Source organism: Platichthys flesus, chromosome 9 (assembly GCF_949316205.1).
Source record: "Platichthys flesus chromosome 9, fPlaFle2.1, whole genome shotgun sequence".
NCBI lineage: Eukaryota > Metazoa > Chordata > Actinopteri > Pleuronectiformes > Pleuronectidae > Platichthys > Platichthys flesus.
This window is the reverse complement of record NC_084953.1, coordinates 4,526,671-4,541,522: the sequence shown is the minus strand read 5'-3', so window position 1 is coordinate 4,541,522 and position 14,852 is coordinate 4,526,671. Positions and strand designations below refer to the sequence as shown.

The 14,852-nt window shown below is 42.5% G+C and overlaps 1 protein-coding gene across 3 annotated transcripts in view; it reads left to right on the top strand.

Moving 5' to 3' along the window:
* Positions 1 to 14,852, top strand: part of LOC133960873 (discs large homolog 1-like protein) — a 93,290-nt gene that overhangs the window by 630 nt on the left and 77,808 nt on the right. For all 3 annotated transcript variants that reach the window (XM_062395725.1, XM_062395718.1, XM_062395719.1), the window contains exons 2-4: positions 1,229 to 1,399; positions 2,842 to 3,673; positions 3,807 to 3,900. In XM_062395725.1, coding sequence (XP_062251709.1) covers positions 1,229 to 1,399; positions 2,842 to 3,673; positions 3,807 to 3,900 — 1,097 coding nt within the window. The remainder of the gene's footprint in view (positions 1 to 1,228; positions 1,400 to 2,841; positions 3,674 to 3,806; positions 3,901 to 14,852) is intronic.

Below are 14,852 nucleotides of genomic sequence, written 5' to 3'. Positions count from 1 at the left end.
TATTTATTCTACAGACACAACTTGTAGATGATTAGTAAAGAACTTTTATTAATTGAATAACTATTTTGAGGTTTTTATTTTGTATACTTTTACCGGTTTGAAGCTGCTGGCCTGCATTGGAATGTTTCGAAACCAAGACCTCTGCATAAAAGCATCAAATTAACGTTTAACTGGCTAGAGGTGCTACATACAGATGTTGTAGATCAAAATTAAAAGGTTAATCCTAATGATTCAGACATTGGGGTAAATTCGTCTCACAAATACCCCCCAAATAGCCCTTATAAGGTGTTTTAAAGATGCACTTTTACTTGGTTGCAGCTGCTTGTCTGTGTTGAAATGTATGGAAGTTTAAAAAAAATCATCTAAGTCATTATAATGAGAAACTTTCAGAAAATAATGACTCAACAACTCAAAAATAATTAGATAGTATCTTGAAATAACTAATTATGAGTCAGTATCTCATACTTTGACTTTTCAGCTCATTGTTATGACTTATTTTCTAATAATTTTGCGACTACGTCATAATTTATTATCATCATCTCGTGATTTTGATCTATCGCTCTTCATTTTTCCTTTCACTGGCAGAAAAGAGCGTCCATATTATAACGTAGAGGAAGGAAAACAATATTTGTATTTGTCACATGCCAATTGCTGCAGTCGCATGGTTCACCTTCTATAAGAAGACACGTTCTCCATGATTAATGTGGTTAAAGTGGATAAGTAAATATTATTTAAATCCACACACATTTGACTGCCAGTAGGCTACAACTCTTTCTACACATGGAAGGAGTCAGTCCTTGCTCTAATCAGCTGTTCAGTGGAGTGCAATGTTGCCTGGAATGCATTTTGCAACCTTTCTTTTAAACCATAAACCCTACTGCCCTTATGCCCATGGTAATAAATACATGGTGATAAAGTTTTATGGTAGTTACAGTGCAGACAAATACAGTAGGAGGGCATGAACTAGGGTCAGTGCTCAGGGTTTACCCTAAAAGAACTATTACTGTAATGTAAAAGTGACATAAAGAGGATTTATAGGGCAACTTGGGCACCTTTATGTTTTTAATACCATCAAGGCCCTGGGAGGTCTCACAGATTAATAATCCCCAACATCACACATTTAAAACATGAACAGGTTCTAAACTCACTGATCTTCTTACCCGGAGCACGTCGCCTTTCCTTTTCTGTTCCTGGGTTTTGATTGAACTTGTATTTCTGTTGTGTTTAGATGCTCAGCGAGCGCTGGAGCTGCTGCAGCAGTACCGGGTCAAACTGGGGCAGAGGCAGCAGGACCAGAATCTGACCAAAGAGGGCCCCGGGGAGGAAGACCACCAGCTCCAGCAGTCTCTGGACAGAGTCATCAGCGTCTTCCAAAGTCAGCTCTTCAGCGCTCTGCTCGGTAAGAATATGTCCACATCCTCAGACTGTCCCTGTTTATCTCTATTCACCATTTCTTTTTAGCAGTGTTGTCTGATGATCTTCACCTACTTGGATTTAACATCTTTAGGAGGTGAATGGATTCTGTAGGTGAAATGCTGAATTTCCTCAACAGTGTGGATGGAAGTTGTTATTTAAAAAATGTATTATAATCTTTAAAATCAAGCTTTTGCTATTTTATGTTTCGTATGAAATGTATTTTAAAGACACTTAAGCACAATTTTTTGCATTTTCACATAAGACCACGTTTCACAGTATTCGATTAATCTATACAATTCAGTGTTTGTTAGATTAAAGGGAAATTTCAAGAGCACTGCTGTAAGTAGAACCAGTAGCTTTCATGGTGTATGTAGCCATTCACCAGTAAAGAGAGATCCGACCACACAGTAGGCTTAACACAGCCTCACACAGGCTCCTATGTGTGCACATGTAGATTTTGTAAATTCCTCCCAACAGTTTACAACCTGTGTTTAACTAGTTAGTTCTGGTTGTGTTTAAGTTTTTCTTATTGTGGCTTTGCAGAAATGTGTAATACAGCAAACTGGTCCCACCTGCTTTGCACCACGCCCACACCTGTAGCTGTTACACTAACAAGTCTTTGTGGTGTGTGTGTGGGTGTGTGCGTGCGTGCGTGTATGTGTGTGTGTTTTTCTGCCGAACATGACACTGAGTTCCTGTTTTGAACACAACCTTGACCTTTAACCGAGCGGCTCCTGGTATCAATGTCATATTTTGCAACGGCTCTTTCTTTAATTTGTAATAATGTTTTCTCATTATTGATCATTGTCTCTGTTTGTGTTGAAGAGAATTGACTGAACCCACAGGAATTATAGCACGTGATATATTTGAATATTCTCTACGTCCATGGATGTGTTTTTGTAGAATATCATTTCCATCTTTGATATCTTTTCACTCATCATCCCTCAACTGTATTATTCCCTGTCCTTGTTCATTTCCTCCCTCCTTCTTTATCTCTTGAATGACCAACACACATTTCTGAGAACACAACCATGTGTATGATCGAGTGTAAAATTACCTGTCATTTCTGTTTATATGGAAGAGGATGGGGAACCTCTGTTTCTCAGTGTGATTAATGATAAGAAAAGGTAAACGAAAGCAGAATGAACTGTTCCTCTTTTGAAGTGAGGAACCTGGGTCACTATTCTGCTGTGGAAGTATCATTGTGCTGCCACTAGAGGCCACTAGTGTATCAGCTGTGTTTGACATGTTTTTTCTGCCATCTCAGAAAAAGATTGAAATCTGAGTTACAGAATAATCTCCAAGAAAGTGATTTTTATATATCTGACTATAACGCAGTTATTATTTAGTTATAACTTAATTTATGAATCTACTGAACCCATCAGTCACTCCCTGTGGTTCTTATGTATTTTTCTCTACTTCCAGATATCCAGGAGTACTATGAGTTGACCATCCTTGTAGACAGCCAGTGTTCTGTGGAGCAGACGGATGGTCCAGGCCTCCCTGCCTCCTCTAACCTGACAGCACAACTCCCTGATCAGACACAGGCCTCCCCTGCTCCCCTTAGCCCCCCGGCTTCTAGTGGACCAACCCAGCCATCACCGTTAACCCCCAAACCTAGGTCAATCAAGCATCAACCTGCCCCTCCGGTCCCTGGAACACCGAGACATTCCCCAACATCCCCCGGTACACCTCAGTCACAGCCATCCAAAGTCAAATACCGTGCTCCTCCGCCTCCTGTCCAGTCTGGATCGTCTATATCCTCAGCAGCAGAGACTTCTCAACCCTCTTCTCCCTCTGCTGCTGGAGTGAACGGAGTAGAAACCCCCACTGGCTCCATAAAAACACCTCCTGCAGTAACACTGAATGGAACAAAGCGACTTCTCACTCCCACCAACTCTGGTGCCTCTTCGGAAACCTCCACCATCTCTGAGAATCCGCAAAACCTTCCTGCCTCACCTGACCTCAAGCTGTTCACGGTCTCAGCCCTCATCTCCAGCACCATCAAGGGCCTTGTGTCTCCAACCACTCCAGACAAACTCAGCCCCACTGGCACCACTCCCCGCACCAGCCCAGGTCTGAACAGAGTCACAGACACTGCAGTCACCTCTACAGCTCTCACGACCAGCAAGGACCCGGGATTCGGCAAAGTCACTACCACCACGAGTCCAACCAGACCCAACCTGGGGAAATTTGCCTTCAGCTACCTCAGCCCCACAGCTCCTCCTGGGCCTTTGACTAAAGGACCTCATCTGAGGTATGTTGGTGTAACCTTTTGCAACATGAGCATACATTTCAGTTGTTTAGGAGAAGTTTGGTCCAGTTTAACACATCTGTTGTTTAGAGTTCACCTTGAGACCCTCTCTGCTCTCTGTTCCCTACCACACCAGCCCAGGGTCGGTACAAATCACCTCCCCAAGCCCCAGTCATGGTCCAGCCAGCCCCAGGCCAAGCCCACTGACAAGCCCTCTGACCCCCATCAAGGTAGGAAATCTCTGGTTGTTTACACCTCCATGCAATGTGGCAACAGTCAATGACAGAGTGAAGTACAGATAGCTTCAGTTGTACGCACAACAAAAAGCTTTTTCTGTCCTAATTGCTGATTTTTGTGCCGAGGGGAGCTTGTTTGTGGACGATTTCTTGGTCATTTTCATGCGCTAGACAAATTCATCAGATTTTTCCTATTCAGATTTATTATACTGGCAGCTGTCAGGTAGTATATACATTAATGGTGAATCCCTGTGGTGCTGCAGTATCCGCATGACAATGTGTTATATACACGCTGTCATGATTGTGTTTGAATGAGGGACATTTTAGTCCGAACTATAGGGCTGTATACATCTTTTCTATCTTCCTAACCATGCTGACTAGGATAATGTCATTTTGTTTACGCTCCAGAAGGTTTCTTTCACTGGCTTGCATCACAGTCATTGAAAGCACAACACACCAATACAGAAGAATCGTTTTTATACATTTTCATTGGTGGAACATTCAGATGGAAATAATAGTTTGTTGTCTTGGAAAGGTGTTTATTTTGCTCCCAACAACCTGTCTCCATTCGAACTAGTTTATCATCAAGGTGGCTGCTGAGAGCACAATCAGATGGACAGATAATTTATGAAACGCTGGCTTACATTGGATGACATAATATGAAAAAGGGAATCATTTTATTGTTCTGTAGATTCGGCTGTAAGAGCTCATGAAACTGGATCCGTCATTGATATCGACTAGCATCACAATTTTTTTATCTTGATATAATGTTTTGCCATATCCTTAATGGTTTTTATGGTCTCTTTGTATTTCTCTTAGTGGAAGTTGTGTTTGAATGGCTCAAGTACTGTGTCACAGCAGAATGAAACTTGTTTACTTTAATAATCCAGTTGACTATCGCTGTCATTTGCACTATATTGCTATTGTAGCCCTGATTCACGTATGTATGTGTGGATGTAGCTCGTAAGTCATTGTCAGTGACAGACAGCCAATAATAAATGAAGCAATAAACCAAGCAAAGATTGTAGGTTCCAGTGATATCTGCCTATGTTCCTTTGATCTTTGATCAGGGGCCTTTCCCTAAAATGTGCCTTTCGTATTTTCAGAACGTATCCTATATACCCACACATTACTCCACCCATCGCATTTGTGTTAAATCAACAGAGCTACAGGAAACAACAAAGTCAATGAGTTTCATCAACTACCAACTACAACTTCTACTGTTACAATGGACCTGTTAGATTCTGTCGGTTCTCTGGTCGTGTCCTTTATTGAAAGGATTACAGGGGAGCAGTGGCTGCTGATAAGAATTGGAGCGCCGGATGATGCCACGAAAACTCTGATAGCGGAGATGCTACTGGAGATCATATCATGCATTCCACGGGCTGTGTCCATGGATCCTAATCCCGAAAATGTGGTAATGACAGAGGAGCATATTCAGTCCACTGTGGGCAGCCTCTTCACCAACAGTTTTGCAAAGTTCGTCAGTAAGGAGAAGCTTCTCCGGTGCAACAATTTTTACCTGTTGAGGGACTTGATCGTTAACGAGATGGTGACGACTCTCAAATTTCCCCTTCTCTCTGACGTGAGGTGTGGACAGCCTGCTGTATATGTCACACCCCCTTCCAGACTTAAAACAATGATTGACCATACCTGCAAAACATTATCTACATTCAATTTCATCAAGGAAAGACATCCACCATCAAGTCAGAGACAAAGCGAGGCTACCGACAGACATACCAGCAACATCCAGATCCTCGTACCTGTTGAACAAGAAACTGCTGAAGAGGTGTTGTCATTGGAACAGAAATTTGCCTCATTAATTTCTGAAATAGCTAGCAAGCAGGATGATTACAACACAGCCCCACTTTTGAACAATTTGTCAGACTCAGAGACATTTGTGCTGAAAAGTGAATCTTCTCAGGAGATAAAAGAATCTGCATTTGAAATTGCTCAGATATTTGCTGAAAGGTTTCGTTGTTTGCACGACTCACAAAAAAAGAGCAACGAGAGTTTGGAAATAGCTCTCTTCAAAATACAGGTTATTCTCGCTAAGCAGTTTATCAGAGCATTAATATTTCACATTGTGGCAGAGCTGAAGACCACATTCCAGACGGACTCGGAAGTCGCAGGACACGAGTCGGCACTGTCTCTCAACGACAGCGTTAACCACCTGCTTCTCTTTTTGACTGGTGAAGAACCAGCACCTTTAGATTATGCTAATGTGATTTGGAATCTGAAGCACAATGTTTGTTGTAAACATCCGGGTTTCCAACTGCATCTATTTCATATCCTCGACCAAAACAGCAGTAGTGACTCAAATGCGGAGAAGTATGTTTACACATGCAAGAAACTGCAGTGTTGCCTCGGACTGATGAGTTGGTGGCTTGACAATCAGGCTAGGATACAAGGTGCCAAGGTGAGACAGGCTGTGATGGGCATACTGCTGGGGGAAAAACCACAGGTCCCGGTTGCCACTGTAGTCGAGGAGACACCTGTGCAGAGTTCAGATGATCACGTGGTTGTGTGGTATTCCAAGCATGCCAAGGATGTAGAGAATAAAAGAAAAGCATATCTTATAATACTAGTGGGGAAGATCATCAGGAAGATATACAAGAAAGGAAATGGCTCCATGACCGAAAACACGGAACCCATCGTTTACCGACTCTTTGAAAAAACATGGGCTGAGGTCAAAGACGGCAATTTTGATTTGACGCAATTTGATGGAAATCTTTACTCTGACATTTTTGAGGACCTGCGTGATAAGTGGGGCTCTTCAAGAATACTTCTGTTTTACCTCAAAAGCCCTCAAACTGAATTTGAAAACTTGTTTGTCTCACTTATCAGAGATCACCTGGCACAACCCAAAAGTTCCACATCCCGGTTCCTTACATCTGTTCGCAGAACACTCGGTCAAATTCAGGAATTTTTGTTTCACTTAGGAGGTCGGTCATGGGTAACAACATGACCTTGTGACATCATCACATTCGTTTTACCATGGACTTGACTTACCATCATACAATGTCAGCCTTCACATCCCAACTCTCCCTTACCGCCAACATTGCTGCAACAGCCTGATCATGTAGATACGTGCACAACATCAGGAGAATACATCGGTTAGGAATTTTTATTGGACTGTTCTGATTATGGACTATTTGGTCATTTTACTTTTAGCTGTGTTTCATTGTTTTCAATGAAATTCTGTGTCTAGATTTGTGTTCCATTCTGTGTTTCATGCTTTATTTTGAAATTCTGGTCTCCCTCGTGTTTCTGTTCTTTTTACTTCCTGCCTTGATGTGTTTCACCTGTTTGTCCTGTAGCGCCTGTCCCTAGCATGTCATCAGTTCAGTTTGTATTTAAGTCAAGCCCCACTGGTTACCAGTTACCAGTGGCTGCCCAACTGCTGAAAGACACTATGTGTACCATGCTGCGAACGGATCGGGCCCAGTCTACATCCAGGACTTGGTCAACTTTACATCCCAGTCCTGGCTCCCAAATTAGTGGAACGAGCTCCCCGTTGACATCAGGACAGCATGAAGTGTCTACACATCCAGCGTCACAGGGTTAACAAACCCATCTCTTCTGACTACAACTTGCTTAAGAAAATGATGTCTACTAACCATCATCAACTCTGATGTTGAAAAGAACAAAAAAGGATTTCAGTGCCACTGGACACTCTCCTATGAAGTTTACATTTTCAGGTTTAAAAACGTTTATTTAAGGACTATTATTAAGTCCTTAATTTATAAAGGGTACATTTTTATCAGAGTTTTATTTATTAAAACATAAATTATAATATACAAACTGGAACATGTTGATGGCGCAAAATTACTGTACAATGCGACGTGTGTGTGTGTCTTTTCAAGAGATTTGTGCATGAGATGTGGATTTGCTATTCCAACTTTCTACATCAATTCTATCCTTTAATTTTAGAGTGCATTTTTTTTGCAATGTTTCAAACGCAAGAGTAGCTGTAGTGATGTTTTGCATCTTAAAAAAAATAAATAAAAGGCCCAGTATCCCAAGCGAGCGTAATCCCATCTCATGGAGCTTCAGGGGGCATATGGAGCTCTAACTTCCCCAATACCCACAGTCCAATTTGAAAGTAGAGCATCCATCGCTACCTCGTGGTTACTGTTCACTCAGTCAAACCCCCACTCCTGCCAAAAACTGACTGACCTGATAAAGCAGCAGAGTGGTGTGTGCGTAGCATGCACTTGCGTGTGCTTATACACATCTGTCTGTGTGTGTGTTTTCCTGTGCATCCGTGTGTATAGAGTCTCTTCGCCTGCCTCTTCATGTCTGCATGTCCGTTTTTTGGGGTTTTGTGCCGAGTGTGTTCTGCGAGGTTACATATTCCTGAGCCATGCATTCTTTGAGGTCAAAATGTGGCGTCCAGCTGCCATAGAAGGAAGACAGCATCTGGAAAACAAGAGGGTGGGTGGAGGTGCAGCGGGCCAGCTGCCATGTTTCCGAGTCGGCCTGTGATTCAATGGAGAAGTCCTCTCTGGCTGCTCCGGTGAGAGGACAGGTGGAGAGGACGGCGAGGAAGGGAGGAGGGAGAAGCTGAGCGATGAGAGGAAGGAGGAGACAAACATACACAGCCGACAGGGGGATGGTGCCAACAGCAACAAGCGACTGAGTGGCGAAAGAGGAAAGTCGCAGCTGGATGATGTTTGGGTGAAAGTTTGCCGGTCGGACTGGTGAGGATGGACTGCATCTGTATCCTCACTACCAAGGTGAGACGCAGGAAGAAGGTCGATAGACCAGAGCAGAGGAAACAACATGTTTTAACAAAACTGTCATGCTTGTAGAGTGGAGTGTCCATCCTAGTGACATATATTTGGTTATTATAATCCTCCTTCTAATTAGTATGTTGAAATCTGGTGTGAATGGCATGCTGGACTTTGAATGAGATCTTTTCTAATATGATTAAGATAGCATCTTTTTTTTAAAGACCTGCAGTCCTTTTGGATATCCCTGACACATTTAAATGAATTGTTTTACAGAAAAGGACTCACCTAGTAAATGATGGGGAGCTTCAGTTTTACATATCATAAAAGCGGATTCTGATTTTGCAAATAACTTACTGTAATTTGTTATTTAGCGGAGTATAAGGCATTATGTTGGAGGAACAGGCTGTGCTCTAATCAAGCAAATCTAATGGGAATGCCAATCTGTTGCTCAGCTTTCGGTCGAACAGCACGTGACATCCAGAGAGACAGGAAAAGTGGGTTGTGAGGACACACACTTCAAAAGACGAGCTGTGTGACTGACTGGTTGCCTGCGTAGGTAATGGACCGATGCACTGGTCGACTGACTGGTCTCAAGGCAGGAGAGAATACTTGTTTAAAAGTAGGCCGGCAAAGATGAACACATGCATTGTGGACATATATTTGTGAATGCTCAGAAAAGCATGGACCATTTCATAGCTGCGGGAACACAGTGAGCCGGGGTGAACTTGCAGGGGATGAGCAGGTATAGAGATGGATGGATGAGGTGTTGAGAGAGAACTGCAAGGTTCAAGACTAAAGGGTGAAAGTCTAGTTCTGACATATGTACTGTCTGCATGGACGGTAACAGCTTTATGGAGAGCAAGCATGTGGCAAACAGCACTGCACACAGATTTAAAATGCAAGAGCAAAACACAGATGGTTATTACGAGAAATTCTGTTCATAATGAAACTGTGGAGTTTCAAATTAGATTGTGACGGCCTGTTACAGTGTAAATCCTTCATGGGAAACATTGCTCTGACATTGTGAGATAGGACATTATTAGCTATGGCAGAGAGAGGCTCTCTCCAGTCGTCCTTCTAGTTGATCCTGCGCTTCCTGATCCTTTCAAGCAGGAAGCACAGCCCAGGCCAAATGCATTGCAACATTCAGACTCATTGTATCATAACACAAGTGTCGAGAACTACAATATTTGGAATCTAATAAGTTTTGATGTTTAACTTGGTAATGTCAGAACTAAATTAAGTTTCTAAGCATGTCTCGCGAATGCAGGATCTCGGTGCATCTCGTATAACGGGACATATCTCTCTAAGTAAATCATTCAAGTAATGTTTAACGACTTTGCACCACCCAATAGTATCTTGCGGAGATTGTTGTCAAACATACAGTTTGTGGATTTTACTCTCTATCAGATCTCGCCTCTCTATCGGGCCCAATCCTCTTTTCTTCTCGGATATATCCAGTCTTAATTCCTAACTGCAGTGTGAGATTGTGATTTGGTCTTAAACCGAGTGTTGCTGGCTTCCCGTGCTCCAAGAGAGCAGGAGTCTCTTCTAAGAGGCTTACCTTAGGCTGCTAATAGACTTTACAGAGGTGGGGCTATTTTAGTGTGGACAAAGAGGAGTAAAGAGAGGAAATAATGAGGGAGACTCACACTCTGCGACAGAGGGGACAGAGACAGAGCAAGTCTGCGAGTTCTTAGCATTTTCTGGCTTTGATGGGATATTGCAATTTGCCAGAAAAACTCCACGCTGCATCATTCCACTGATCCATCCATCTGTGGAACTATCCATCTGCCATTGTGATGTAACTGTGAGGAGGGGTCAGAGCTAACAAATTAATCAAGAGAGAAGGCATGAGAGGGCGGAAGAGGGAGAGAACCTCAAGGACTATCGAGCCCTTTGCAATGCACCTGCACAGCGATGTGGGAACGTCCGCAGCAGGTTGCCTCACTCCGGTGGGCTCTCAGTGAAAGGTTCAACATCCTCTCAGCTCTTTAGAGAAGTCCCTAGGTGTACGGATAGCCCTGCATGTACTGGGCTGACACCTACTGGGCCAGAACAAGGGCTACCACAAGATGGACCATCACAACTCTGCATCCTCAGTCAATGTAACGTACCTCCTCTTTTTTAATTACAGAGTATCCCACCCAACTCATGTTTTTGCGCTTTGGAGTGTTGTAGTTAGTGCAGCAGGTAGGGATTTCCCGATACCCAAATGCAATAGTGGATACCGAACCATGACATTTCCATGATTCTCAATACCCAATTTAATACCACAGCCAAAAACAAAACAAAAATCCTTTTACTTTGCAAAGGATTTTCCTGCTCTGCTCCTCTCCAATCACCCCCACAGGGAACTGATCTCCACAATAACCCACTGAACCCACATCCATGTTCCTCTCTCTCGATCCCAGGAGCTTGTGCAGTGTGTGTGTGTGTCTGCTCCTCTCTGTCGCTCGGTTTGAATACGTGTTAACAAATCCATAGTGAACAACACAAATACAAAGAAGACCTTAACCCTGCACAGTCCCAGGAACCCTGTCCACAAGGACACCGGACATGCAATGTGCGACTGCCCTGATGCAGAAGCAGCGGCCATAACCGTCCTGGTGTTGTTCGGTAACTCCAGTATTGTAAAAAGAAAAGAATACCGTTATGTTTTTAGAATTTTGGAATCAGTTCTCGTGAAGCAAGTATCAAGGTCACCTGAGGTCAAATCGACTCCAGGATCAAACGACCAACAGTTCATTACCAATGTGTTAAACTTTATACGGTTGGCCCTGTATTGGCAGTTGGTCTCTTCCTTCTGCGGAACCTCAGGAAACCCACAGTCCCTGGTCCTCACATAGTTCCACAGAAGGCTATCAGAGGAATCACAGTTGCAGTCTGCGGCTTAAGCGGAGCTGAGTAATTAGACAAAGTAGTCCGGGGCAGAGGTTTTGACATTAATGATAGTTGCCTGCTCACGCGGTGGTTGGATACAGGACTTGTCTTTATCACTTTCTTTTACATTGTAATATACATTTTTTCATGTATCTTTATAAAAAACACACATTTGGGGAACTGATATCGATGAGTGTGAGTGTGAGTGTGTCTGGAGCTTGATTGGATTTGATGGGACTCGGTGTAGCCATGCATTCTAGTCACTTTGCAAATGATACCAATCTAATATCAAACTACGGTTGTGTGCTACTGTCCAGTATCAATGTGGAAAATGATTAAAACCATTAATAATTGAAACAGAACACAGTTTAATGCTGATTACTAGAACTGTTGCTTCGCCCAAATCTGTCCAACGTGAATCCAATTCCCTGAAAAAAAATCCAAATGAGGAAGCGCTACCCCACATGGGTCCGAGCCAGCTCTCATTTAGCTACCATGGCTCCAGACTTAAGCTTCGATCAGCCCGACCTGGCAGGTCCCACAGGTCAGCTCTGTAGATTCAAGGACTGAACAGTGGTGAAGTAAATCACAGAGCTGTATAAAGGATGCAAGCAGGGAGCCAACACTCCGCTGGAGCCAAGAGCTTTAAGAAGAAGAAGAACAATTGTATCTGAGAACATAGAGGGTTAGGGTTAGGGTTAGGGTTATGGTTAGGTTTAGGATAAATATATTCTCTTTATCAACATTTGTTTTTCCAATAGTCTGCTAGGACGCTCAGGCTACTCCGACAAGCAGGCTACTATTAAAATGGTCATTGTTCAGCCCATGTCATGCCTGAGTTCAGCCAGAGTAGCTAATCTCATTAAGCAGAATACTAATCTCCTTGGAGCTACACACACACACACACACACACACACACACACACACACACACGCTCAAATGAGGCAATCGTCTGAGTTTTTTTTCCAGTTCAGTTTAGTCCTATCATTGATTTTTCCAATCGGGGGAAATAAAACAGCTTAGAGAGTTATTTGAGCTCCGTGACCCCCTAACCCTTGACTGTGTCGGCAAAGTTCAGAGTGAAGCTCGGGGTCCATTTGTTGATTGAGAATCAAAGAGATTGAAAATATATCCCTCTGCCCCTCTGTACTGGTCTGTAGCGCTCCCACCAGTGTTCTACATGCAACAGTTGGGGTATAAGGGCTGATTTGTTGTGACTGACGGTGGTAGAGCAGTTTGCTTTCAAGTGGTTGCCGACAGTTAGTCAATAAATCATCAACTGAATATATGAGGTCAGTGATTAATGATTAACGTTAATAGTCCAAGTTTGTTATTTATATCTTCAAAGCCTTCATATTCAGAACCACAGAATTTGTTGGATTATTGTCATGATATACATAGGTTACTGTAGTTAAGTCCTATTTAAATACCTTATAGTTTCCTCTGTGTCAACACAAATCTGTAAAACAAATAAAACATGAGTTTATCATTTATTAAACATGTTCAAGATGAGATTATTAGCTGGAGAACACTGTTCAAGACGGTGCTGTGTCTGTGTTTCACCACATAGGGGCACTGTCTGTATGAGGAACCAACATGTTGGCTGCTCAAATGATGTTTCTGCAGAGACTTGTTACTTCCAGTTGTTGTATCTCATGAATTGTTTCTCGGACTTAATTATTAAAACAATATTTTAAATAATAGTTATGAGTTGTATAGCATTTCTGCTGTGGCCTGTAGCTGTGAGGTTTCATCCTTGTTCTACAGCGAGTATGAGATCTGTTCGGATGGAGGTTCACTCGTGTGGAAGCTGAACACATAGCTGGTTAAACGCTGATCACGTGACTCACGTTTGAAATGTTGATGTATGGAGTATTTCCTGATTGGCTGGTGTGTAGAGAGGAGAATCCGCCGTGATTGGCTGGGAGGGGAGTGTGTAAGGTTATCACACACACACACACACACACACACACACACACACACACACACACACACACACACACAGACACACCGTAGTTATTTCTGTGCCGGCTGACCTACTAATGTTAACATGTAGTGCATGCCTGCTAGGCTCATGAGGTTGCATCCTCTCTCTCGCTCCACATTTATTCCTCCTTCGATCCTTTCTTTCTTTTCCTTCACATCTGTCTTTCTAATTTTATCTCTTGTTTCCCTTCATTGCTTTTATTTTACTATACTTTAGTAAATGGGTGTGTTGTTGACAACGTGGCAGTGGATGCTATGTTTGCACATTATGTTTTATGAGCCAGAACGCCTGCGACTGTGTGTGTGTGTGTTTGTGTGTGTGTGTGTGTGTGTGTGTGTGTGTGTGTGTGTGTGTAGAAGTGCAAGCACACACATCAGCAGGATCTCCATCTGTTCCTTGCCAAACACAGGGGGACACGCTGCATAGCTGGTCTCAGGACAGCTAACCTCACACGAGCCAAGACTATTTGAAGAATGGCACATGAACCAAAGCTCACTTCCATAAAACCAACGTCCTATTCTGTCCTGATTTTTTATTTTAAGGACCATTCTTAATATGCAACTCAGTACATTTCAGATCTTTGGTCATGTGCTCGGTCGTAACCTGAGGTCAAGATCCAAGGTCGTTCCCCAGTCCCAGCTGAGGACCAAAGATGGCCGGGCTTTTTCTGTTAGTGCCTCCAGTCTCTGGAACAACCTCCCTGAGCAGGATCAGTCTGGCAAAACCGGCGTCCTCTTTCAAATCTATCTTTTAAACTGGGAATCTTTATTTATTTTTAGTGTAGTACTGGTTTTATCAACAGTTTTATCATTTTATAATCTTTTACGTTGGGTTTTTACTGTATTTGTGCTCTAATGCTGTGTAATCTTCAATAGCTTTTAATAGTTCCCCTATTGTTTGCCTAAAATGTTTAAGTTTTAATTTGGAAAGCACCCTGTATATGTGTTTTGAAAGATGCTATATCAATAAGGGTTTTTGTTATAATATACACAGTACTACTCTTTAAGTTTGAAATATAACTAAACATCTTGAGGGATTGAGATCGATAAAAAAAAAAACATTAAAACATTATGAATTACTCCGAAAGATTCAAAGTTTCTCAATATGGTCAATCCATCAATTATTCAACTTTGCATATGTTAATTAAAACATATATTTTTTTTATATAAGAGGTGTATTATTTTTAAGATGGAGTCCCTGCTGTGCTCAGAATAACCTTTCATGTGTTTACATTATTTATCTGACTTGTCCACCTGCATCAACTTCAGGACCCAACTCCTCCAGGCTCATATCTCTGCCTTCTATTAGACCTTCTATAAATAACTCTCATCTCCAGCTTC